The 24,671-nt window shown below is 43.8% G+C and overlaps 1 protein-coding gene across 1 annotated transcript in view; it reads left to right on the plus strand.

The window, feature by feature from the left end:
- The window catches only part of CEP95 (centrosomal protein 95), a 622,972-nt gene extending 599,064 nt beyond the window's left edge, over nucleotides 1–23,908 (plus strand). Inside the window, exons 20-21 of the mRNA XM_086930924.1 lie at nucleotides 22,760–22,831; nucleotides 22,918–23,908. Coding sequence (XP_086787050.1) covers nucleotides 22,760–22,831; nucleotides 22,918–23,094 — 249 coding nt within the window. The 3' untranslated portion in view covers nucleotides 23,095–23,908. The remainder of the gene's footprint in view (nucleotides 1–22,759; nucleotides 22,832–22,917) is intronic.
- Nucleotides 23,909–24,671: the final 763 nt, after the last annotated feature.

Consider the following 24,671-nt stretch of genomic DNA (forward strand, 5'->3'; position numbering starts at 1 on the left):
AACCATTTACTGCTTTAGTGCCCATCTAGAGCTACTCTAAAATAGGGCCTATCTACAGCATTGACTGATGGCTCTGTGGGAAAATATGTGAGCCTTGCATTGCACTTTGGTTCTGAAATCAAACCTGGTTTTGTTACTGACATGTCTTTGGCCAACTATATGGCAGCAGGAACCACATTAGGAACTATATTCTACAGGAATAAAATGCTTTCTATGTATATATCCTGTTGGATATATAGCCTCAACTAAACTATGGTTTTACATTGAACCTGAGATGGCAGGTGCTCCTAAAAAAAAGCATTTTGCAATGCAATTGGTCTTGCATTTACGCGAGCTAAAGCTATTGCCATTGTAAATGACAATGTCTTTTATTTATGTTTTAAAAACCAATACCAAAATAAAAGGCATAGCCATTTACAATGCCAATAGCTCAAACTTGTGTAACTGCGAGACCTATTGCATTGCAAATGCTTGTTCTTTGGTGCGATAACTGATTTAAACACCCCAAATGGTAGGCTTTAGGACCTCCCACAGGGTACTGTGGGATTGAGCGGAGGTGCCATTATCATCTAGGTACGTGACGATCGCCCCGCGAAGCATATCCTGATAGTCTGGACACTGGAGATGCCTTGGAGACATGCACCAGCGAAAGGGGGGCTTGCAAGAGCACATGTGGAATTGTAGGGTGACTGGGGAATGATCTGAGAGCCAGCGGGGCTGGTGAGTTACCTGTGAGAATCTGTGGAGGAATATACGAGAGGTGAAGAAATAATCCGCGACTGTGAGCCGTGGATGGCAGATAAATATGTGTAACCCTGCTCGTCGGGTTGGTATTCACTCCAAACGTCAGCCCAGCTCAGGGTGGAAACCAATGTACTCAGTTTAGTGTGATCTGGTAATGGTGGGCAGTCTGCACTGCGTTGTTGGTCTAAAGGCCCCATTGTGTCATTCCAGTCGCCCCCCCCCAGAAGGGTTAGCCCCTCCGGCAAGTCTCCCAAGACTCCAGATATCTTGTCAATGAAGGCCGTCCCTTTTTCACTTGGGCCAGTCCAGGGCAAGTCTGTCGAGCGCCCCCAGGCCCCCGTGCAGAGATCTGCTGGGAGCCATACACATTGGCGCATGTTTTTGTGTAAACTTCTCCTGTTGCACAGGGGGAGAGGGGGAGGCCTGTTGGTCCTCTTTTGATGGTTTCCTTCTGCTTTGGGGGTCACCGTCCTCCCTTTGTGTGGTCTGGGGGCTCTACAGGAGCACACGGTCCGTCCAGGTAGCCTCGCTCCGGTCCCCCTTTCGCCTGTGCTGTTTTGCCAGGCGTCCCCTTAACTTCAGGGGCCCCCCTTGGCCTGATGGTGGTGGTAGTCCAGGTTACAGCTGTGTTTCGGGTTGAGGAAATAGAAAATCTTCATTCTCAGGGGTCTTACTAATATCAATAAAGAACTTGGCACAGAAGCTGAAATATGAAAAATACATCTTTATTAAACTTAATTAAGTGAGGCTATGTCACCCAGCTGCCTTAGCAATTGAATGAGGCAGTCTGAGGAATACAGATAACAGAGGCCTTATATATGTTTTGGGTTACATGACTCAGCACAAAAGTAAGGGGCAGTCCTAGCTTTTGCAAGCATGCAAAAAAAACAACATTCCTTCTTACACAATGCTGGACAAACCCATAATAGAACACCGCAACCCATATCGTACACAGGTCATAAAAAGAGGGAACAGAAACAGATGAGAGGTAGGATAAGGGGTGTGTATGTGCATACCAAACTTTACAATCTCCTGTGCTCTGATCCTTAATCTCGATCAGCTACTGGGCAAGAAACTGGTCTAACAAGGTCAGCTTCAGGCAACAGGGTCAGTTCACTCAGGTCATCCAGCAGTCAGCTAAAGTCATCCGCCTATGTGAGGGCAACTACAAAATGGCTGCCATGCACAAAATGGAAACTATGGTTCAGAACGAAATCTTCAAATACTCAGTGAATCCATCAGTGTAACATGATGAAAACACTCATACTTGCTGAACTCACTGTTTACGGTTCGCTGTTACCAAAATCGTAACAGAACCACGATCTTTATGACCCAGGTTCAGAATTCACAGAACCTCAGACCCTCCTTTTGCCCTTACATTTGCAATAACCTAAACTCGCGTCAATCTGAATCCAGGTCTATATTCATCAGATCATCAAGATGTTGCTGGAGCATAATCCTATTACTTAGCAACTCTCTCGGGACAGGTCTCCTTACACACGTAGTAGCACAAAGGCCACATATGGCAGGACCAAATAGGGAATACCTCTATCTGTAGTATGTGGCATAAGACCACACACCCAACAATTAGTGATGTTCACTACTAACTGGTGTTGGTGCAGAAGCTGTACAAAGGAATTATTAGTGAACTCTGACCTCCTAACCAGTTCATGTTCAGGTAAAGTATGGAAAGAATGCAAAGGAGTAATAGTAGGAAGAGACACCGGTTGGGAGGTGGGTACAGAAGTCAATTGAGTAGAAAAAAACAATCCCACCCATAAAAGACAACGTCGTGTTTAAAAAACACTAGAAAACACGTTATTAAGAACATATAGACAACAGGGGAAAGTAGTGACCACTATTACAAACGAAACTATACTCTTTAACAACCCCAAGCAGAAAGCAAATCCCAAAACTATCTAGCAACATTTCTAGGGCTCCTATGCATTTCAGTAATTTTTGTATGTTCAGGTGAAACAGTGGTGACCCTCATTAATGCTCTGAGGTGAAAAGGGGATACTCTTCCACAGAGAATGGACTTTATTCTTCTTTTACTTAACCAAATACTACTTTAAAACAATGCCAGCCAAACAATAAGTATCAGTCTCCTAACACCTAATCTATATAATCACACGGAAACCTCTTGTGAAATCAACTATGCCCAGAGTCCGTTCAAAAGCCTCTCTGGCAGGCTTCTATTGTCCATCAAATCTTCTTTTGTTGTTTTCTTCCGCATGGGCCTCTCCATTCAGGCCTTTCATGATCCGTTGGAGTGCCCTCCTGGCAAACACTCATAGCTCATTCAAAAGTCTCAATGTCTCAAGGCAGTGCACCAGTATCTCTCCTTTGCGGCAGGCACTACAGGTAGTGTGCTCTCCATTGATCAAGGGCACAGATCATCTCGTGCAGACCCGGGACCATTCTCAGGCTCCAACACTCATCATTCAGTGTCAGAGGACGCTCAGGCTGCTCTTTCGTGGGCACCAGAATGTAGTGCCTTTTGCCAATCTTGGATCCGCCGGTGCACTGCACTTCCATTGGAGCAAAGGAAAAAGGGGGGTGTGGCCAAAACTCAGGCCAAGGGGCTCAAGGGACTGCACACTGTCAGAGTTTACCAGCACATGACAGGTGCTCTTTTGCACTGAAATTAAGGTTCTGTGATGTCCGATGCCGTCTGATGGAGCAAGTGCGATGCTTTAAACAGTTCATTGTATAACAAGGGGACTGCAAACAGGTGGTCTGCGATCTTCAAAGGAATGGCCACACGCCATGGGACAATTTTGGTCTAGAATACACTGTCATTTCCAAAAAGCAATACAAATAAAAAGGCAGTAGGCAAAACAGTGCCTCTAGGCTTTTCAATTGGGTTTCCGTGTGAGAGTATATCCTCCATCATCTAAAGGTAGATAGCGACATGATTAAGTCTAAAGAAAATTCTTAAAAAACAGTCTGGTCATACAAAAAGGAATTATACATAATATGGGGGTCTCTGGTACATTACTACAATCTGGAAGTGTGAACCTGAACAATACATCAATAATAATAAAAAGCTGACTAGTGAAATGAATATGGAAAAGAGAAATGGGACTAGGTCAAAATTTATAGGAAGAACAAGAAATTACTTGGGTGATAGTCAAGCATGTGACACAATACCAAGAGTGTGAGTGATACACAAAAAAATCACAATAGGTTACAAATTTAACTCTACCGCTGGCCGCTACACCATATACGGTAACCTCAGCTAATGTTCCAGTTCCTTCTTCAGGGAAAAAAATGAAACCTGGTTTCCTTTATGGTACAAAGCCATACACTACTTAGGAAGCAGAACAAAACTGAGTAATGTAATATAGAAATTAGGTCACCATGTACAAGAGTCTCAGATCTATAATTTTATCCTTACGTCCAATCAGGATACATAAATTTAGGGCTGCCTGTTCCTTTAAGGGAAGAGGGAGCAAGTGACACATTTTGATCCTGTATGTCTTTTATTTTTCTTTAATACTATTTATAGACAAAATTGACATTCACTGGTGAAGTGTTGTCTGTGTCGTGTTCACAAAAATGAAAATATCATATTTGTGAAATTTAGCAAATCAACCCAACTGTAGTGTAGCGATACACATCGTCATGTATATCCCTTCACAACACAGGTAAACTTGTAATAGTATCAAAAAGCAGCAACATAAAACAAAAACATGCATAACACACATGTCAAGCCATCAGATATACTTGCTGTATATCAAGCATCAAGCACAAAAAGCATAGACAAAACAATAACATATGTAAATGAGCGGTGACGCCCAATACCATGTCCCAAAACCCAATATTCGGGCCATTCGGGCCTTCTTAATTTGTCAGGTTTAAAATCCTCACCCTCCTTTTTGACAGCAGATCAACAGGTAGTGGAGATTTGGCTGTCAAATGCAACTTACTGTGTGTCACTTCTGACACACAGGACCAGCAGGAACAATTCATAAAAGGATAAAATGCAAGAATATGTAAAATGCACAAACATTTCTTTTCAAAGAAATTACTCAAAAACACATCTCTTTTCAACCAACCAAACTCACGTGTCTTGTCAGCCTTAAAATCACCCAGAACAATCCATGAATGATCTGTGAGTAGAAGCAAAAGGAAAAAGAAATACACAGCACACAAAAGAGACATTTCTCATAACAAACAAATATCCTTTATAACTTGTAATCAGAAGACAAAACATGATACACATTAACAGACACAAAAATAAATTTCCATTACTTAACTGTTACCATCTTGTCAGTCAGCTTGCAACATTAAGCCATTTTAACTTTCCAAAAGTGAAATTCTTTCACTGACACTCCATGTTATCTTTGCGCCACAATTCGTTCTCACTTAGGCATGTAGCCTTCAAAATTTCAATAAAAGGTTTTGTCTTATTTTCTGTCTAAGACTTAATGCAGTCCTTCATTTGTTTTGTCAAATAAAAGCAACTAGCAGACATTATTTTTTTAGAGCAGAGATACAAATGTATCAGTTCTGCAGAGCATTTAACATGATGTTGTGACTTTCAAAGAAACCTTGTTTTATATTTTCCCTTTGGAATTAAGTTCTTTAATTGTATTGACGTTCTTGTGGAGAAACCAGAAATCCCACCTTTCAGAGGCCTGTTTAGCAAGGTCATTCTGCATTCCACAGAGACAAGGCCCTAATTTAAAAGGTCACAAATGTCAACATGACAGCCTCTTCCATTGTTTACAGGGAAACTAAAGATAGCATCTCAGCGTGACTTCACAGAACCTTAATAACACACATACCAGTTTTTATAACAAATGCTTGTTGCAGTGGTACTCATTTCATCTACCTTAAATGGATCTCACTGGGTCAAGCGCCAAGAAACTGTATAGTGTATGCTGCGCTTTATAAATGCCTTTCACATCACATCACATCACATCACATTTAAAAGGAAAACCCCAAAATGGGGACAACCTGCAAATTTGTATTATACCTACATGTATGCATTTACTGAAACCTAAAGCACTTTAAAGCTATTATAAATGGCAAGAATGCTGTTTTAAATGGTCTATTTTACCCAAATTTGACTTTGATGTTAGGGGCACTTAAAAATAAATATCCTATAATTGTTTTACATATTAATCATCCTCAGAATGTTCTCTACAAATTGAAGATATTGGACATTAGACATATCCCATGTAAATCCTTAATAAAATTAGTTTTGTACGCCTGCGCTAAGTGAAATTCCATATGCTAATGTTCTCATTATGCAGTGTAACACAACTTAAATTAAATTATAATGCTAGGAGGTCACAGTATGAGCATTAAGCTTCATGAATAGTAAAAAACAAATTTTGTAGCACTTATTTTTAATAATCATTTTTTTCAAAATGTATGAATTATTTTTAATAAACCCAATAATTTTTGATAATTCCACATATAAAAGCGAGCTGCATCCCTTTCCTATCATTTTAGATGCATTCATTTATATGCCTAAGCACAGAAGCCTAACTTATAACATGACAAAATGTTTGCGCCACTTTAAAAGGACAATTTTTAATTAGCAACAGACCCAAGAATATGCTTACATAAATGCTTAAAGTAGAGGAACCCCTCAATTGAAATACCTTCCTGTAATACAAAATAATGAACCTTAGTTTTGGAACCTTTTTAAAACATCATTCTGAAATGCAAAGATTCACCCGTGCAACTAAGGGCAAAGTCCTGGTTGAATAAATATTCCTGTTTATTTAGCTTGTCTCTCAATGTTTTGTAACATAAGCACGGTGGCTGTCTATTTAAAACTAAAACTAAAACATTTCAAGTTTCAAAATGTGTGTGCAATACAGCAAGGTCCAATGTATTCAGATGATGTATTTGCCTGTTAATATCCAATACAATGTATCTAAGAAAAATGCTGTAGTTTATTTATTTTTCGCAAAACACCCAATTTCGTTTTTGGGGGCTTTTTTATTCCTAGTGAATGTGGATTTACATTTTAGTTTTTAAGCATTTAGACATTTTGCTTAATAGACTGAAAACATCAAAAAGAAACACAAACACACATTTGAGCTCATTTCAGACATAAACAGAAAGGGGTCAAACACTCAGGACACACAATACGGCGCGCCATGCATTTCGTGAATAGCGCCATCGCTATTCACTTACAGAAGTTGCACTAATGGGTAAACCACATAGACATTTAAACACATATTTGACCCACAAATCAATAACCATTTGCAAATACTAGTTGTAAGTCATATTTACAAGAAACGTTTCTCAATAGTGTTCCAAAAGACTGCAAAAACAGCCCAACAGACTGATGTATGTCCAAGAAGTGAAAATGCACTCAATTCACTAGCTTTGGCTAGCAGAACACCAAACAAAATCGTTCTGCATATCTTCGTTCATAAAACTGCGCAGAACAAAGGATCCTTGTTTTGTATTAAGTCATATTTTAATTCCCTGGGGATACAAAATAACCAAGGAAGAAATATGTTTTTAAATCTAACCTATTTAGATATTCCCTTTAGGGGAAGCCGGCTGATCCAAATGTATACAAAGTTGGCCAACACAAAGCTTCAAATTTGCTAAGATCAGGCATCTTATAGCTCACTAATCTAGCTTCAAACTTCAAGGGGCTATCTCTATCGATACACTCGTGAATATACAAGACCCTCGGTTTTTGAAAATTGCAACCTTCAAATAAAACTAAGGACCAAACAAACTAAGCAAAGAACCACAGAACCAAAGAACAAAGGACTAGGAGCGACCCACTTATACTTAACTCTTACTTTTACTAATCAAAACGTTATCCAAATTCTAACTGTCAAGTTCTACATGACCTAACGGTCTTTTAGAATACTCACGCCAAAAAGGTTGTCAGTCAGGAGTGACATCATGTGGAGGATCAAAATCAGGAAGATCAGAAATATACTGGGCTGCAGAAACAAAGAATCTCCAGAATCCCTGTGCACAGAGTACCTTCTTAGTAGAATCCCCCTCTGTCCTCCTCAGTAGATTTCAGTCTCCTGACAAGATCACTCCCACAGAAAGTCACTTCTCTGATGAGCCCCGCGTTGGCTGCGCCATTTGAGGAAATGGAAAATCTTCAATCTCAGGGGTCTTACTAATATCAATAAAGAACTTGGCACAGAAGCTGAAATATGAAAAATACATCTTTATTAAACTTAATTAAGTGAGGCTACGTCACCCAGCTGCCTTAGCAATTGAATGAGGCATTCTGAGGAATACAGATAACAGAGGCCTTATATATGTTTTGAGTTACATGACTCGGCACAAAAGTAAGGGGCAGTCCTAGCTTTTGCAAGCATGCAAAAAACCCAACATTCCTTCTTACACAATGCTGGACAAACCCATAATAGAACACCACAACCCATATCGTACACAGGTCATAATAAGAGGGAACAGAAACAGATGAGAGGTAGGATAAGGGGTGTGTATGTGCATACCAAACTTTACAATCTCCTGTGCTCTGATCCTTAATCTTGATCAGCTACTGGGCAAGAAACTGGTCTAACAAGGTCAGCTTCAGGCAACAGGGTCAGTTCACTCAGGTCATCCAGCAGTCAGCTAAAGTCATCCGCCTATGTGAGGGCAACAACAAAATGGCTGCCATGCACAAAATGGAACCCATGGTTCAGAACGAAATCTTCAAATACACAGTGAATCCATCGGTGTAACATGATGAAAACACCCATACTTGCTGAACTCACTGTTTACGGTTCGCTGTTACCAAAATCGTAACAGAACCATGACCTTTATGACCCAGGTTCAGAATTCACGGAACCTCAGGGTGCACACTTGCCAGAGGCTGCTTTCCGTTGTGATATGGCATTTGTATCTCGCTCCGACGCTTCTGATGTGGCGTTAGGTGTATTGATAATCTATGGCCTTCCTGTCAGTTTTGTGGAGCCTCATCGGAACAGATGAATGGTGGTGGTCAGGCTGACACACGGAGCCTCAGGCAAATGTGTCTGCCATTGTGGCTGGCTTAGCCACGCCCCCCTGGGACCTCTAGGCACTTTCCAGTTCCTTGTAATCTTTCGTTTTGCAAGTATAAATGTGAAGTCCTGGAACCTGCTTGTGACCTTACGCATAGCTGTGTGGGGAAACCAGTTAAGTAGACAATGTACCATTGTGCAGGGGATATCCCTAGATCTCCCCACATCGCATACAGGCCGCATCCTCCATATGGAAGTATCCGTTTGTGTTCTGGGGTCAAATATGCCCTGTGGAATGAGAAGTACTTAATCAGTTTGAATCTCGCGTTCCTGGAGAGCTCTGTAACTCTGAGATCGTCCATCCTGTGCACACCTTGGCCACCGGGTCTCTGTATAGAGTTTAGCCAGTGGTGGCTGGTGACATTTGAAAGTGGTAAGCGTAAAATGTGCAGTGGAGAGCACTGTGGTGAGCCAAATAGACATAAGGAGGGTTGGGGGTGCAAACCCCCGGAGAAAATTTTGAAAAAGAATCCGCACATGGTGCATTTTCAAGCAAATTTGAGAAAGCAAGAAGGTTAAACCAATTGTGAAAGTACAGTTATTACATTAATAAAGATATGTCGATGTCCTATAATAACATAGGTAGTTGCTTATTCAGTATAACCACAGAACTTCATAAGACTTCGAGATAACAATGCTGAGTATCATTCATACATAGCACATTTTCCATCAAAATGCTCTTTTTGTTGAAGCATTCACCTTATCTGTTTGAGCTCGTAAAATAAGTAAAGCAGTGGCAGCTGGTGATTTTTTTAAATGTAGGGGCCTAAAAGTTAGCCCCAAGTGAGCCCAACGGATATACGTCAAGATCAGGGGGACGAGGTTCTTCCTCTGAGAAATTTTTGATAGAAAAAAAAGGGTTAATAGTGCACTTTAAGCTAATTTAGACCAAAACAATTGAAAAGGCAATAAGAATCTAGACCACATATAGGGTGCATGAGAACTGAGTTGCCTCTTTGTTAATTAATGGCATTATTGTAAGGCGGGAGGCTGAACACTTCTAGTAAAGTACACCTGCACCCCAGTAAGCAGTCTAGGGACATAGTGTTGGACTAAACCGGACTTGTATTTTTTTTCATAATCAACTTTATTGGTTTTATTGGTAACGGATAAATTCATTGGTAGCAGATCAAGCACCTTAATGAGGTGAAGTACAATCAGGAAAAGCCGACAAAAAATATTGGAGGCCAAAATGGTGTGAGTGTGACATTCACATATTACTATGCATGTATAAGATTTAGTCGGACCCCTCACACAGGTAACAAATTGAACCATTTACCCCACACTTTGCCGAAGAGTTCAGGACAACTCCGGGCTTCAAAGAGGGGTTCCTCCTGTGCTCCGCACCAATCCACCCCTCTCCTCCATTTCCGCACAGTCGGCGACTTGGCCTGAGACCAGAGCGCTGCTATAGCTCTCTTCGCCACCCCCACTGCCCATAAGAAATGCTTATCCGCCCCTGGATCCGTCACGGCCATCAAACACCCCCAAAAAAGCAAGCGCATCAGGTCATGGGGAACCTCCCAACCAAGGAACTGTGTAAGTTCGAGCTCCACCCCTCTCCAGAACGGCGCCAGAGCAGGACACTACAATACCATATGGTAGAAATCTGCTGGAGCATGGTCACACCGCGCGCAGGCCGGGGAGGATCGCATGCGGGCACTTAAGAGGCGTGCCGGAGTGAGCTATGCCGCATGGAGGTAATAGAGTTGGACTATGCGTAGCTTGGAGGATGTTGTCAAAGTTTTGGGAGCCATAAGGGCTTCCCTCCAATCCGCCTCTTCCAGGGGACCCAGTCACCCCTCCCAGCGGGCCCAGAGCCGATCTAAGGATGCGGGGCCGTTGTTCACCAGTGATCGGTAAATTCGAGACCCCAAGCCCTCCACACCGCCCCCCCCCGCCCCTCCTTCCCCAGGTTCCCCATCATCACTTGGGCCTCTAGGGGACTGAATTCCGGGAAAGAGGTTGGTGATGGAATGTGGGTGTGGAGGGTAAGTCTGAGTTGTAAATATTTATAAAATTGGGAGGGGAGGAGGGTGTGCCATTGTTGTAAGTCTCCCACACACACATCTCTGAGTAGCGAGATCCCGATGAGATCCAAGAGACGGAAATCCCGTAAGGACGAGACCTCCCGCAGCCATGCTCCACTCCACAGCGGGGTATGCCTGGTGAGCCCTGACTTGTATTTTTATTTGTCACAAATCTAACCTAAAATAAAAACATAAGTGGGCAGTGTAAGGCCCAATACCCACAATGAAAGCTTTAATGTGAAAACACACTTCCTTCTGTAACAACTAAGCCATACAAAGCGACAGTCCTTTCCTGCCTCGGCATTGTGGCTTTTATTGAAAAAAGGACACTAGTCAGAATACATCATCTCCCAAATACATTCCATAACTATTTCTCACAACGAAACCTCGATCACATGCATCAGTTTACAATGGTGTTGCTCTATAAAATATAAAAGCCAACAGTTGAAAAACTGCTGAAAAAAATATTTTAAAATCATAACAAAGCACAACAGTGCATCACTGCTGCATAATCGGTAGAATTGCCTGTAAATTGGACAGTCACCCGAGGTCAGCTCTGTACCCACAGAAACATCCAAGTCCAACATATAGGTGTATTGCAAGGTATGGGAGATTGCATGCACTTTACCTGCTGCAGACTGTTGGTGGTAGTATCAGAGAAATAAACAGTAAAAGCAGCTTCCAGACAAAAATAATTTAAAGTGGACCCTGCTTTAATTTTAAGAACCCTGATACTAGAGCAAAACAAAGAGGAAGTGTATGGTCATGAAAGAAAGACATGAGGTGGAATCCAGACTAGGCATCCTTGTGTACAACAACCCTTCCCCCTAACCCCCTCCTTTCCATTAACGGAGGCGGTCGGCTGAGAAAACTTTGGGCTCCCTCACCTAGGTTTCTTTCGACAACAAAGTCAAGAAGTGCAGTTGTAGCTATGCCAAACATTACTAGATATCTGATAGAGACTACTAGCCGCAGATCCCTTTACGTAGAATTATCCCCAGGCGTGAGACTGGACCCGGAGACTTTTTTGCCACAGCATCCCTGCGCGCCGGGGGGACGGCACCACGTGACTCCGCCCTGATGTCCTCCGCATCTGTAACGTCAGCGAGGATACATAAGTCCCACCCGACGCGCCTACGTCAGTTTTTTGTCTTTCCTTGTGCACCACGGATCCGGTTGAGCTCTGGCCTGTTTTCAGGCCTTCTTTCCCTTTTTTCACGTTTGGAACAGTGTGCGACTACCTTCGGGCTTAGACGTTTCCCTCTTGTGCACATCCCATGTCGACGACGGGCCCTCACCCAGTTTGCGTGTGATGCGTGGGTGGGCACCACGACTCGGAGAGCTGCGACGCATGCCAGCACCTTAAGCCTAAGTCGCGGCGGGAGCGCCGGATGAAGTTGCTGTCGGCGCTCTTATCCAGGTCGGTGTCCTCTCAGCGTCCATCTCCCACCTCGGAAGCAAGGAAGCGCCGGTTTCGTCTGCGACATCATCTTCCGCCGCAGCCCCTCGGGCGTGGCTCACCGACCGGTAGGTCCTTCAGTTTATTTCCGAGGCCTTGTCCTCCTTCCACGACAGGTGCCGTCTCCCCCGGGACGTGCGGCCCCGCCTGTCGCCTCCCTATCCACCGTTTCCCGGTGGGAAGGCGACTAGGACCAAATGACAGCCTACGTTGCAGCTCTGCAGGCTTCCTTGACCCTTTCTCCACCTCCTGAGATGTCCTCAGATCCCTTGCCTCTCGCGTACACTTCTGCGGAGTCGCCGGCGGCTCCGGCCCCGGCGCTGAAGGTTTCGGCTCCAGGTCGTAGGAGAGTGGCGCCGTCGGGGTGTGGTCTTTCAGGGCTCCCCTCTTAGGCGCCTAGCGCCCTGTTGTGCTGCAAATCCCTACGGTTCTCCCTGTGGCATCACAGGTGATCGCCGGCACCCCGGGCTTGCCCCAGGGTCCCCCTCGGCCTTCAGAGCAGGCCTCACCAGAGGTAGAGCTGGCGCAGCTTTGGCGCCAGGGGCTTTCCTCCTAGGCTCCGGTGGAGAAACGGGTAGAGGCGGGGTCTTGGAGTGCTTTCCCGGGTCCCCCTCGATCCTCACTGCGGGTGGCTGCCACGTCTGGGTCAGAGCTGGCGCCACAAGTGGCCACTCCGGCGCCGCCTAACGCTGATCAGGCGCTGCTGACAACATCCACGGAGCCGTGCCGGCCCCGGATTCTGGATTCATCTCCTGAAGTCCCTTAGTCTCCGGAGGTCTGTCATCTGTCTGTGTTCCTCCCCGGAGACAGGGCGCTGTTTAGTTCCCTTTTCTCTGGCATCTTCTAGGGGCGGCTCTTCGCCGTCCCCGCAGCCAAAATCCTCGAACCCTTCTTTCCCGGTCTCGCGGCTGGCTTCTCCACTGGCATTTTCTCCTCCTGAGGCCTTTCGGGTCCCTCATTCCTCGGTGGATCCTCCTCTATACAGGGGCTGGCTGCTTCCCCCTGGAATTGGGGAAGGGCGGCTCAGTCTGCTACCGTCACCCAGGGAGGAATTGCTTTCACCTCCGCAGCTCCTTACTGAGGCCTGTGTTGCCTTTGTTTGGGCTATTTCCATGACTGCTGGTATTCTGAGGATGGGTGAACCTGTCACTCCATTTTCTACAGACCACCTCTTGAGGATTCTCCACCAGGGCTCTGGTGGACGGGAGTTGTTCCTTCCTTATGAGGCGTCACTCCATGATTCTCTTATGGGGGCCTGAAGGCGCCCTACCACGGGCGATCCAGTGCCTCAGGCACTACTGCCCCGCCATCGGCCTGCTCCGCATGACCCGGTCTGTCTTTCTTTCCACCCTTCTACTCAAGGCGCTCTACTGCATACTACCTTTCCGTGTTTGCCTGTGGTGTTGTTTCCTCCATCTCAGGAGGCCCGGTGGTTAGATTCATGGGGACGTAATGTCTTCGCTTCTTCCAGTGCTGCCTTCCGAGCGCTTAACACTTTGTGTGTGTTGACCAGGTCTACTTATAGCCTGTGGGGTTCAGTGGAGTCCCTTCTTTCTCGTGTCTCTCATGAGGGTGCCCGTGCTGATCTGCGGGCCCATGTGCTGAATGGTAAAGAGTTGACGTGTTTATTCTTTGTGTGGCTTTGGACGTCGCCGATGCTATTGGCCGTTCTATGGCCACTTCTGTGGCTCTCCGTCACCATGCTTGGCTAGACGATGCTATTTTTCCTGAAAGTTTTAGGGAGCGTCTGGTCGACCTCCCTTTTGACTGGGTCCTGCTGTTTTAATACTCTTGCAGACTCAGCCATCCAGTGTCTTCTTGTGGGGCTTTGTCCTCCTCCTCCTCCTCCTCCTCCTCCTCCTCCTCCTCCTCCTCCTCCTCCTCCTCCTCCTCCTCCTCCTCCTCCTCCTCCTCCTCCTCCTCCTCCTCCTCCTCCTCCTCAGTGGGTGGTTTGTTGACTCTCCGGGTCTTAGTGGGAGGTGTTATCCCACTGCTCCCAGAATCTTGTGTGGGGTGAACATTACACTTTCTTTTTTTTTTACTTTTTTTTTTTTATTAAACAAGCCGTAGGAAAAACATTGGTACATTAATTTCTACATAATTAGACAAAAATTTACAATATGCAAGAGACAACCCTAGACAATAGAATACCACCGCGAAAATACAAAAACTGCAATAGCGTACAACTGACCATATCGGTATTAAAATGCTAGTAGAAAAGAAACGACTGATATTATACATCGAAATTTCTACCATAATTTATATAAACCTACCGATATAATGCAATGAGAATATACAAAGATATTATTACCATTCTTAAAATATTAGTACAAAAACGTACTAAATTGGCTAATATATAAACAACTGATAAAAAGCAGCATCAAGATTACTATACGGTTCATAAAGTGCTAGTGCAATAAGGTGTGAGAACCGGCGATTTAAAGCAGCAAAAATATTATTGTAATTCGAAAAGTGCTAGTGTGGTTGCCTGCAAAATTGGCTTATATAAAGTGACTAGTGCAATAAAGTGCAGAAACCGCCGATGTATAGCAGCACAAATATTAATACATTTCTTAAAGTGCAAATGCAATATCGTGCAAAATTTGGCTAATATATATGATAAAGTGCACAAACGGCCGATATAACACAGCAAATATATACTTGCAGTTCTTAAAATGCAAATGCAATAACATCTAAAAATTGACTAAAATACAACAATCACCTTCCTTTTATCAATTCAAGCTTCTCAAAATGTTTCCAATTCCTTTCAAATCTTGCAATCGCACCCACTCTACCTGCGTAAGCTCTCTTAAAATTATATGTTCTTCTCATTTTATTAACCCATTTTACTTGACATGGAATCACCGTAGATTTCCAATTTTGTAGAATCAGGGACCGCGCTACGACAGTGGAGATAAAAATAAACACTTCTTCTGATTTATTGAACCTGTTCCTTTCTTTACAGATACCAAAAAGGGCCACCTCCGCCTCTGGTAGTAGAATTTTCCCAGTTGCCATCTCCAAGTCTGCGAAAATCCCCATCCAGAAGGATTCTAACTTAGCTTTTTATACCAAAATCCAATACCCTTATGTTTCTCCCCATATAGAGCTGTTAACAAGACATTGGGTGTTTTATCTAAACCTACTACTTCTTTTCTTATAAAATAAATCAATTGCAGGTATTCAAAAAACATGAGCCGCCTAGGATGCGTTCTATCTATAACCATTTGCCAGCTAATTAGCGTATTTTGAATAAGTAGGTGCCTTATTTCGCAAAATCCGGCAGATTCCCATTCTATCAGGTGATTCGAAGATATCTTGAGACCCATTTTAGCACATTTTGACAATTTCAAATAAATGGATCCATCTGAACCGTGTTTTTTAAATAAAAGCCGTAATCTTGATGAGTACCCTATCAGTGTCTTGTATCTTGTTTTCTTAGGAAGCTTTGCAGTTTTTGAAAAGAAAACAATTTGAGAGCCTGATTCCTGAAGCATTCTGTCCAAAAAAAAGTTGTCTCTTGTCTGTCTGGCCTTTAGTAATCCTGCCATTATATCGAAAAAAGCGTCTTCGTAATATGTATTTAAATGGGGAAGAGCGAGCCCACCTTGGTTTACAGGAAGTTGTATCACCGCGAGTTTGACTCTGTTGGCCTTTTTATTCCAAATAAATCTTCTCATCATGGATTCGAGTTCGTTAAAAAAGGCCATATTGATTTTAATTGGAATATTGCTAAACAAAAATAAAAGCAGAGGCAGTACGTTCATCTTAATCAATGCCACTCTGCCAATCAATGACAAGGGCAATAGGTCCCATTGTTCAAAAAGGCTCTTGATTTTATTCTTCGTTTTTATATAATTCAGTCGAAAAAGTTCTTGATACTCTCTGGTCACATAAATCCCTAGATATCTTATTGGGTCCCTTTTTTCTGCTTGAGGCTGAAGATCTAACGGAAGAAAGTCTAAATTTGAATTTAAAATGAGAACTTCCGTTTTTTTCTCGTTGATCTTATAACCCCGGATCTTCTCATATTCCTGGAGCTCTTTCATAAGATGTAAAATATTTTCTTTATCTGGAGCCAAATACAAGATAATGTCGTCGGCAAACAATTTTAATTTCGACATTCCACGAATTGGGGGAAATATTGCATCATTATTCCTTATTTTTATTACCAGAGGTTCGATAAAAAAGGTGAAAAGCAGGGGAGATAAAGGGCAACCTTGCCTAGTGCCGCGGTTTATTTTAATCTTCCCTGCTTGCCTGGCATTGATTATCACCTGGGCTGATGCCCCTTCATAAATATTCTGTAACATACTAATAATTGGGGCAGGGAATCCAAAATAACCCAAGGAAAAAAATAACGCTGACCAGTTGACTAAATCAAATGCTTTTTCTGCATCAATCATAAAAATGCATGCAGAAATTGAATTATCATTAAAATAATCGAACGCCTGTATTAAATATTCTGTGTTCGCTGCCATATATCGACCGGCTATAAAACCCGTTTGGTCGTGATGTATTACCTCCTGGGCTGCAAACACAAATCTTTGAGCCCAAATTTTCATGAGAACCTTATAGTCAGAGTTCAATAGACTAATTGGTCTATAGGAAATTACATCCTCTGGATTCTTACCTTTCTTAACAAAACTAATAATTCTGGACTTTTTAAACTCGGAGGGAACCTTACCGCCTACTCTAATGTAATTAAATACATTTTTCAAGGGATCTTCTAATTCCTTCAAGAAAACCTTATAAAATTCGATCGGGAACCCATCCATCCCTGAAGCTTTTGCTCCCGCTGTAGCTTTTATACTATTTTGAATTTCCAGGGAACTTATTTCGCAGCCTATTTGATTATATCTGGAATTGGAAATTTTAGGAATATCCAAATTATCAAAATATTCCCTGATCAATTTTCCCTCCACTTGAATATCTGTAGAGTAAATTCTCTCGTAATGATCAAGGAATATTTTCGCAATTCCCTCACTTTGAGTATCTATTCCACCTAAAGGGTTTTGAATTTTCAAAATGGTTGAAGACTCTTGTTTTTTTTCTAATCGAATTAGCCAGAAGCTTCCCCATGAGTTGAAACATTACACTTTCTGTGAGAGATACTGTGTACTCCAGGCCCGGAGTTGGCCTACCTCTTTAGTTGGGGTTAAGCCCCCGTTGGCAAGAGTGTTCTTTTAGGCTGATTACTAAGCCATCTGTTGTTTTTGCCTCAGGGTTTCTAATTTGTTCTCTGATGCAGGATTTCTTCCCTAAGAGTGGTTTCCATACTTCTTGGGCCGTGTCCTAACCTACGTGGGGTATTTGTAGCTATTGTATAGCCTGTCTTATACTGGGAAGGGTGGACTTTGCCTTGTGGGTTCCTTGCCCTTCTTGATGTTGCTGTATGCCGCTGGTGCGTTTCTTGGACGGCTGCGGCATGGGGCGGGGTTCGGCCTCTGGTTTGCTGTTGGCCTGGTCCTCTGTCTGGCGGCGTTCTGCCTCTGGTTTGCTGTTGGCCTGGTCCTCTGTCTGGTGTCTAGAAGGGTTATTTCCTTTGTTGGCGACTTTGTTTGTCCTACTTGTTCTCCTCTTGTTTCCCGACGGGTTGCTGGTTAACACCCGGCGGCGCTTGCCAGTTCTTCTGGTCCGTCCAAGGGCCTTGGAGTGAGGCCTGGTGCCCCTGCTTCTGGCTTTCGGGAGCTTATGAGACTGTTTTCCTCTTTCACCTGCCTTATTACTGAGGCACTGTTCGGTGTGGCCTGTGGACATCCAGTTGTGATGAGTCCGGCCGCCCTCTTCACCGGGTGTGTTCCCGGTGAGGGGCTCTTGCCTTTTTCAGCTCTTCTCCTGGAGTCTCCGGGTTGCTCTTCTTCCTTGGCCTCCTTTTTGCGTTGTCTGTACCTGGAGCTTCCGGTGGAGGTCCCTGGTACATTGACTGCTGTTCTCTTTTCCTATTGCCTGTCCCTGTGGCTTCCTTTGGAGGTCCCTGGTACATTGGCTAATGGTCTCCTTTCGTGATGCCTGTTCCTGGGGTTTCCGGTGGAGGGCCCAGTTGCATGGGCTGCTGACCTCCTCTCCCTTCGTTTTGTCTGTACCGGGGGCTTCCGCTGGAGGTCCCTGGTACATCGGCTGTTGGCCTCTTTTTGTAGTGCCTGTACCTGGAGCTTCCGATGGAGGTCCCTGGTACAAAGGCTACTAGTCTCTTCTCGTCTTGCCTGCACCTGGGGCTTCCGGTGGAGGTCCAAGGTATATTGGCTGATGGTCTCTTTTCGTATGGCCCTTCCTTCCCCTGCTTGGTGTCAGCGGGGCCGCCGATTGTCGTGGGGACACACTCCCTGTGGAGTAGTGTTCGGCGCGGAGGTTCTAGTGTGCTTGGTGGGGGACTGGGGATTTTCCCCTGTGGCTCATCCCCTGTTGGGGAGGACTGGGTTGTTTCCCTGTCCTGGCGATTTTTTTTTCCTCTATCGGGGTCTGGATTCGCCTGGGCTGGGGAGGTCCTCTAGCAGACCCTCCTTCCCCTTGGGTATGGCTAAGGTATCTATTTTATGTGAAGGAATCTGTGGCTAGTAGTCTCTATCAGATGTACAAGTTACTTACCTTTGGTAACGATGTATCTGGTAGAGACGATTCTAGCCTCAGATTCCTTCACGGCCTGCCCTTCCTCCCCGTTCTGCGAGGGCCCTCTTGGTCTTCTGCACTCGCCTGCCACCGGGTGGTTGTCTTTTGCGAGTGCCTTTTCATACTCCCTCCGTCGGGGGATGCTCGCCTTGTTGTTGTTCCATTCTTGAGTTTTATAGGCACTTCTGTGTCCCTGCCCCCTCGGTCTTCAGCATTCGCCTACCTCCGGGTGGTTGGCTTTTCTGAGTGTCTTTCGTACCACCTCCTTCGGGGGATGCTCGCCTTGTTGTTGTTGTTGTTCCATTCTGGACTTTATAGACGCTTCTGCACCCCTGCACTCTGGTCTCCAGTGTGGGGCTCGCTTGTGCTGCTTCTTCTTTTGTTGATGACAATTCTGCCTTTGGCAGTCTTTAGGGTTAAGGTGCCTTCGTTGGTCTCGACTTAGGTGTTCGGGTGCCTTTCTCCCTACTCGTCATTGTTCTACGTTCTGACATTAGTGTCCCTTTATGTTCCGGGCAGTGGCTGCAGCCTTCTTGGTCTGTGTATTATTACATGCTTCTGCCCCAGGGAGGCTGTTGTATTTGTTTGCAGGATTGCTTTCCAGTAGCTGTGCCCTGTCCTTTCATTCCAGATCTTGGTGCCTCAGTGCTGGGCTCTATTCTGGATGGTTCTGTTCCTCACCTTTGTTTCTTTCCCTTCTGTTTAGTGGGGCTTTTTCGCACACTGTTCCAGTATTCTCACAGTTTTTGCTGGTGATGGCTCCGCGTTGTGGCGCGGAAAAATTCTCCCAAGAAAACTGACGTCGTCGCGCCTGGGTGGGACTTATGTATCCTCACTGACGACACGGACGCGGAGGACGTCAGGAGGGAGTCACGTGGTGCTGTCACCCCAGCGCACAGGGATGCTGTGGCAAAAATGTTTCCGGGTCCAGTCTCATGCCTGGGGATAATTCTACGTGAAGGAATCTGCGGCTAGAATAGTCTCAACCAGATACATTGTTACCAAAGGTAAGTAACTCGTACATTATGCAGCTAAAAGTAACAAACAGAAAGCACACACGCACAATATGGCAGAGAAACAAGCCTTTTACATTGACGTATACAATATATATTAGACGTATTTGTTTTGTAAAATATATCTCTCTACAATCTGTTTCTACCACTCGCTGGCTCCTCCCTAGAATCCTCCGTTTAAAAATTTGCACCAGCAAGATATTTCTCCTCAGCGCACCTGAAAACGTGCGACTGTTATGCATTCCTCATTTGTACCACCTATGTCAACTCGCAGCAACTATTGACTTCTTCGTCTGATTATTTTGTACATTAATCATCAGCGGTGACTAAAGACAGAACAAACATAGTGAATATATGTGCCCTATGCACGGCCGCACACGTACTCTTTAACCCTTACTGTTTTTCAAGAAGCACAACAAATTCCAGGTCCGTGCTTCACTGCATCTAGGTGTATGCACCATAAATGGAAGGAATAACAGAGGACAGAACTGACTCTTTGGCCACCATTTGCAGTGTGAAAGCCTATTTTCCTTTGCTGTGTTTGGCAGCTTTTTAGCCTCTGCTCCTGGGCTGAGTCTTTCGTCGCCTCTGCTGTTCAAACAGGTTCAGGCATGCTCAGTCCCCTCCTGTAAGCCAATCACAACGCTGCAATGGCAGCGTTGTGATTGGTGCGGAGTCGCGGGCAGCGCCCCGCCAGGCACCTGTTGGGAAGCCATTTTCTCTATGTAGGCTGCATGCAAGCCACTCCTCCCCGACCCCCTCCCCCCCACCAGGCATACCCCAGCCTTCTGCTTTCTTGCAGCGCAAGAAGCAGAAAATAAAATGGTATTTAAAATGCCATTTTATTTTCTGCTTCTTGCACTGCGAGAAAGCAGTGGGGCGGCACTCCGTTGCTAATGGAGCGGCTGCCACTGAGTTTAGCCTATGGCAGAAAACCCCACCCTAGGTTCATTCTTTTCAGGACTCCGTAAAGGAACTTTTATTCTAGACTGTAAAAGGCCTTCTCAATGTCAATCAAGGAGACCACCGCCCTGCTATGATCATAAGCCCTCGGAGTCCATAATGGCCACTAACCGTCTGATATTCAGTGTGGTGTTTCTGGCCGGTATGAGCCCTGCTTGGCCAGGATGGACTAATTTGGGCATGAGAGAGAGAAGTTGTGCTCCTTGGATTTTGCTAAGTATTTTTTAGTTGTGGTTGAGCATAGACCGCAATCTGTACGACTTAGTCATGCCCAGGTTTTCCCGGTTTCTATACTGAAACCACTAATGCATCCCTTGTTATGAGCAACAACCTCTTGGTGCAAATTCAGATTGGTTGATCAGGGAAAAAACCTTCCTGCTTTTTTTTTTTCAACATTTATTTATTGAGTTTTACAAATGCTATAACATCTGAAATGTTCACATTGTGGACATGGTGTAGGCAGAATGCCATAAATGTGTACACATCTGTCCAGAAAACCTCCTAAATACCAATAAAACATCAGGAAGAGATGCCATAAGAGGCACAATTCTGTAACGGTAATAACTTTGACGGTGTTCAGGGCTGTCATGATGCAGTGATAAAAGGCACGACGAGCAGATAAATAAGTCTATACAAGATTACATCACAGCAGGTGAGCTGTCACGCTACCATATACAGCTCCAACTATAGATGCATGCCACAGTGCAGGTTCAAACTTGGTAAGCGATTCAGCGATGCAGGATCAACTTGAGTAGACAAAGCACGCCATATTACCCCCATGAGTTTTGGTGTCACTAAATAGTATGACCATTTGAAAACCTCACTCAAGCTTTATTTTTGTATACTTGGGGACATTTTTGCTTAAGTAATTAACATTTTCATTCTCTTCATCAAAGTGCCTATTTCCAAAAGGAGTGGAAGCTGCATTAGCAAATGTTCTAGAAAAAGCCCACAATCGGCCATGATCCTCCTACTGTATCTACAGTATATTGTACAATAGATCTGAAAATCTTTATAACAACTGGGAAATTGTATGAAAATCTTCAGTATGGGCCTGGAATAGAACAATTGACTCCATAGTAGTTGAAGTGAGTGGATAGATAAAGGGTTCTTTGAATTGTTTGAATGATTAAACACGTGTGGTATACCAGACGGGAATGAGCCTACCACCGCTTCCAGATTTGGCTCCCAAGTGCCACTCTCTCTTATGTTCGAAAATGGGAATTAACCCAACATCAAACATTGCTTTAACCCAAAGTATCAAATTGCTTTACATAGATCGTCCTTTCAAAATCCATTTAATGTTAAAATCACACCACTGCTACAGAAAACACTCCAAGAAACCTAACAGTAACTTTAACAGTAGATTTGCTCCTAAGGTAGTTGCTTACAGTTTTTAGGGGAATTTGATGTTGTAAAAATGGCTGGTGTGGTGATAGTGGGGCTGACCGATGATATATGCTTAGTATAGAGTGTTCATGGAAAACTGAAGAAAATTAACTGAATTGTACTCTTCCTGCTTTCAGACAAGGAAGTAGCCAATACCCATAGCCATTTAAGTGAGATATGATGTGGGTTAGCAGCTAGCACTGCAGGCTTTTAGTCACCCTATTCTCAGGTCACAGTTTGGTTTTGCAGCTCGAAGGGAAAAAGTATATTTCTAACCCAAATGAAAAATATGTTATGATCTAAGTATGAGAAAGCTGGAGTTGCAGTGAGAAGTTTTGTGATCTTAGTGGGGCGATGTCCTGTTTTAGGCCATATAATTTAAATTTTGTAAATGGGTAGGGATGGATCATTGGCTGTCCGCCTCTGGAATAGGGTGGGTGGTCTGGGTACAAAAATTACAAATCTCTACCATTGACCCATGAAACCAGAGACTGTTTGTTTTGGTCTATGTATTTATTTTTATCTTTTTATTTTTAGTTTGCAATGCTAGCGGAGGCTGTCTCTCTGGAACGTCATGAAATAAAAGCCAGAGAAAAAGCTCAAGAAAATGTAAGTACAAATTCCCAATTGTAAATTTTACTTTAGTTAATGTCAGTTTTCATACTGATGAGTTTAATGACTTTGTTTCTTTTCAGTCACTCAACAAAATGAAGAGAGGCCTGCGGGCCAAGATGGAAAAAGAAATTCGGGAACTACAGGAAATTATTACAAAAAATGATGATGATGCTTTCTTCCGGGAGCTGGAGGCAGAACGGCTAAAGAGAAGGCTTCAGATGGCATCATTCCAGTACAGCAAAAGCCATCTCCTGTAATAGGAAACTTACATCAACACACTTGATATTGGTGCATACATTGGAGGGCACGGAAAAATCCCCTGCCATCATGGAGGAATTTCAGTGATTGTGATCTGGTGCCATCAGGAGTGCCATTACAGTGATCTTTATAGCTCCCATTAGATTCAGACTTCTCCTTACTCATCCCTTGGAAAAGCAAATTTGCACACATTTAAACTCGTGCAGTGGAGATGTGCATGGTCAGAAGTATGATTGAAAAATAGAATTCTTCAAGGACTATTTTGAGTTCTCAAATCTGGATTCCTTTTAACACTTGTAAGAGGAAAGTTCGACACGATGTCAAAAAGTACTTGATGGGCCACACACATTTCATCGACAAAGCGCTCTTAGGTGCTGGTACTGGTGTGATGTTAGCATAGTAGAGGTTAAAATCCAGGCTGCTGTTGGGTTGGGCAGCAGAAAAATACTTCCTGCTTTCAATGCCACACTGCTGCTAGGTGCCTTTTTAAAACATTGTCAAACATGAAGCACTGGAGACTAACAATGGCTTTGTGTTTGTAAAGCAAAACACTATAAACCTCACTCGATTGTGCAGGGTAATATTCCACTGACTACTCCACGCACTAGAATGCATCTAAAAGATATAAGCATGAGTCCCAGATATCTGCATGTGACAGGACAGTATGACCATACCATTTGCTTTTGTAGTGCATGCTAGGGCGGCTGAAATGCAGTTTGGTTCTTCAGCATAGTCTGAGGGTCTACAATAGGCAGATCGTGTCCTATTTAAATGAAGTAAAAATTGGTGCTCCTATAGCCAATTATAAATCGAACTTATCTCATCTTGGGTAGCAGTTGGTAAAAGGGGTCCAGAACCATCTGATGGTGGTGTGATTGGAACAGAATGTTGCATGCCTGAGCCAATTGTTTATGTTGTTATTCTGTACTATAGTTGCATGTATAGTGTATTTCAGCAAGTGGGATTGTGACGTGCAACATACCCTGATGAATGTGAAGAGCAGAACTAGGATTGTTTTAACTCGATAAGTGCTTTGCCAACGACGTCCAATGCTTGTCTCATCAAATTACAGGCCTGTGAACAAAGTGCACTCGTGGTTCTAGGTACAGGGAGATCAAAACTACATATCTGTTCATTGGCTTATGCACCTGCAATAAGATAGGAGCCCTGGCACTGGCTCTCGTGCTCCATATTGTCACTCCCATGCTGTAAGTTTGAGAATCGCTTTACAGTTGAGAACGTCTGGCGATATAGAGTGAGGACATAGAAACATCACTTACCTGTAGTTGTATATCGTCTAAACTGAGCGTCTTTGTTGAATTTGTTCGGTATGAGATTGGATTTGTTAAAACATCTAGCAAAACTGTGATATGACTAACTTCTTCCCAGTATGATTGCACAATGTTGTAGGACTTGTATCGGGTGGAGCAAAGAAAATGTTGATCTTAAAAACTGAATATGTTGTATTCATGAAATGGAGCATGCTAAGATCTTAAAGCACACAGCTTTAAGTATGCAAGCAACGCTTCTGATCTCATAGTAGAAGACGGTCATTCTCTTCTCTAAATTGAACACA

Source organism: Lissotriton vulgaris, chromosome 7, assembly GCF_964263255.1.
Source record: "Lissotriton vulgaris chromosome 7, aLisVul1.2, whole genome shotgun sequence".
Classification (NCBI taxonomy): domain Eukaryota; kingdom Metazoa; phylum Chordata; class Amphibia; order Caudata; family Salamandridae; genus Lissotriton; species Lissotriton vulgaris.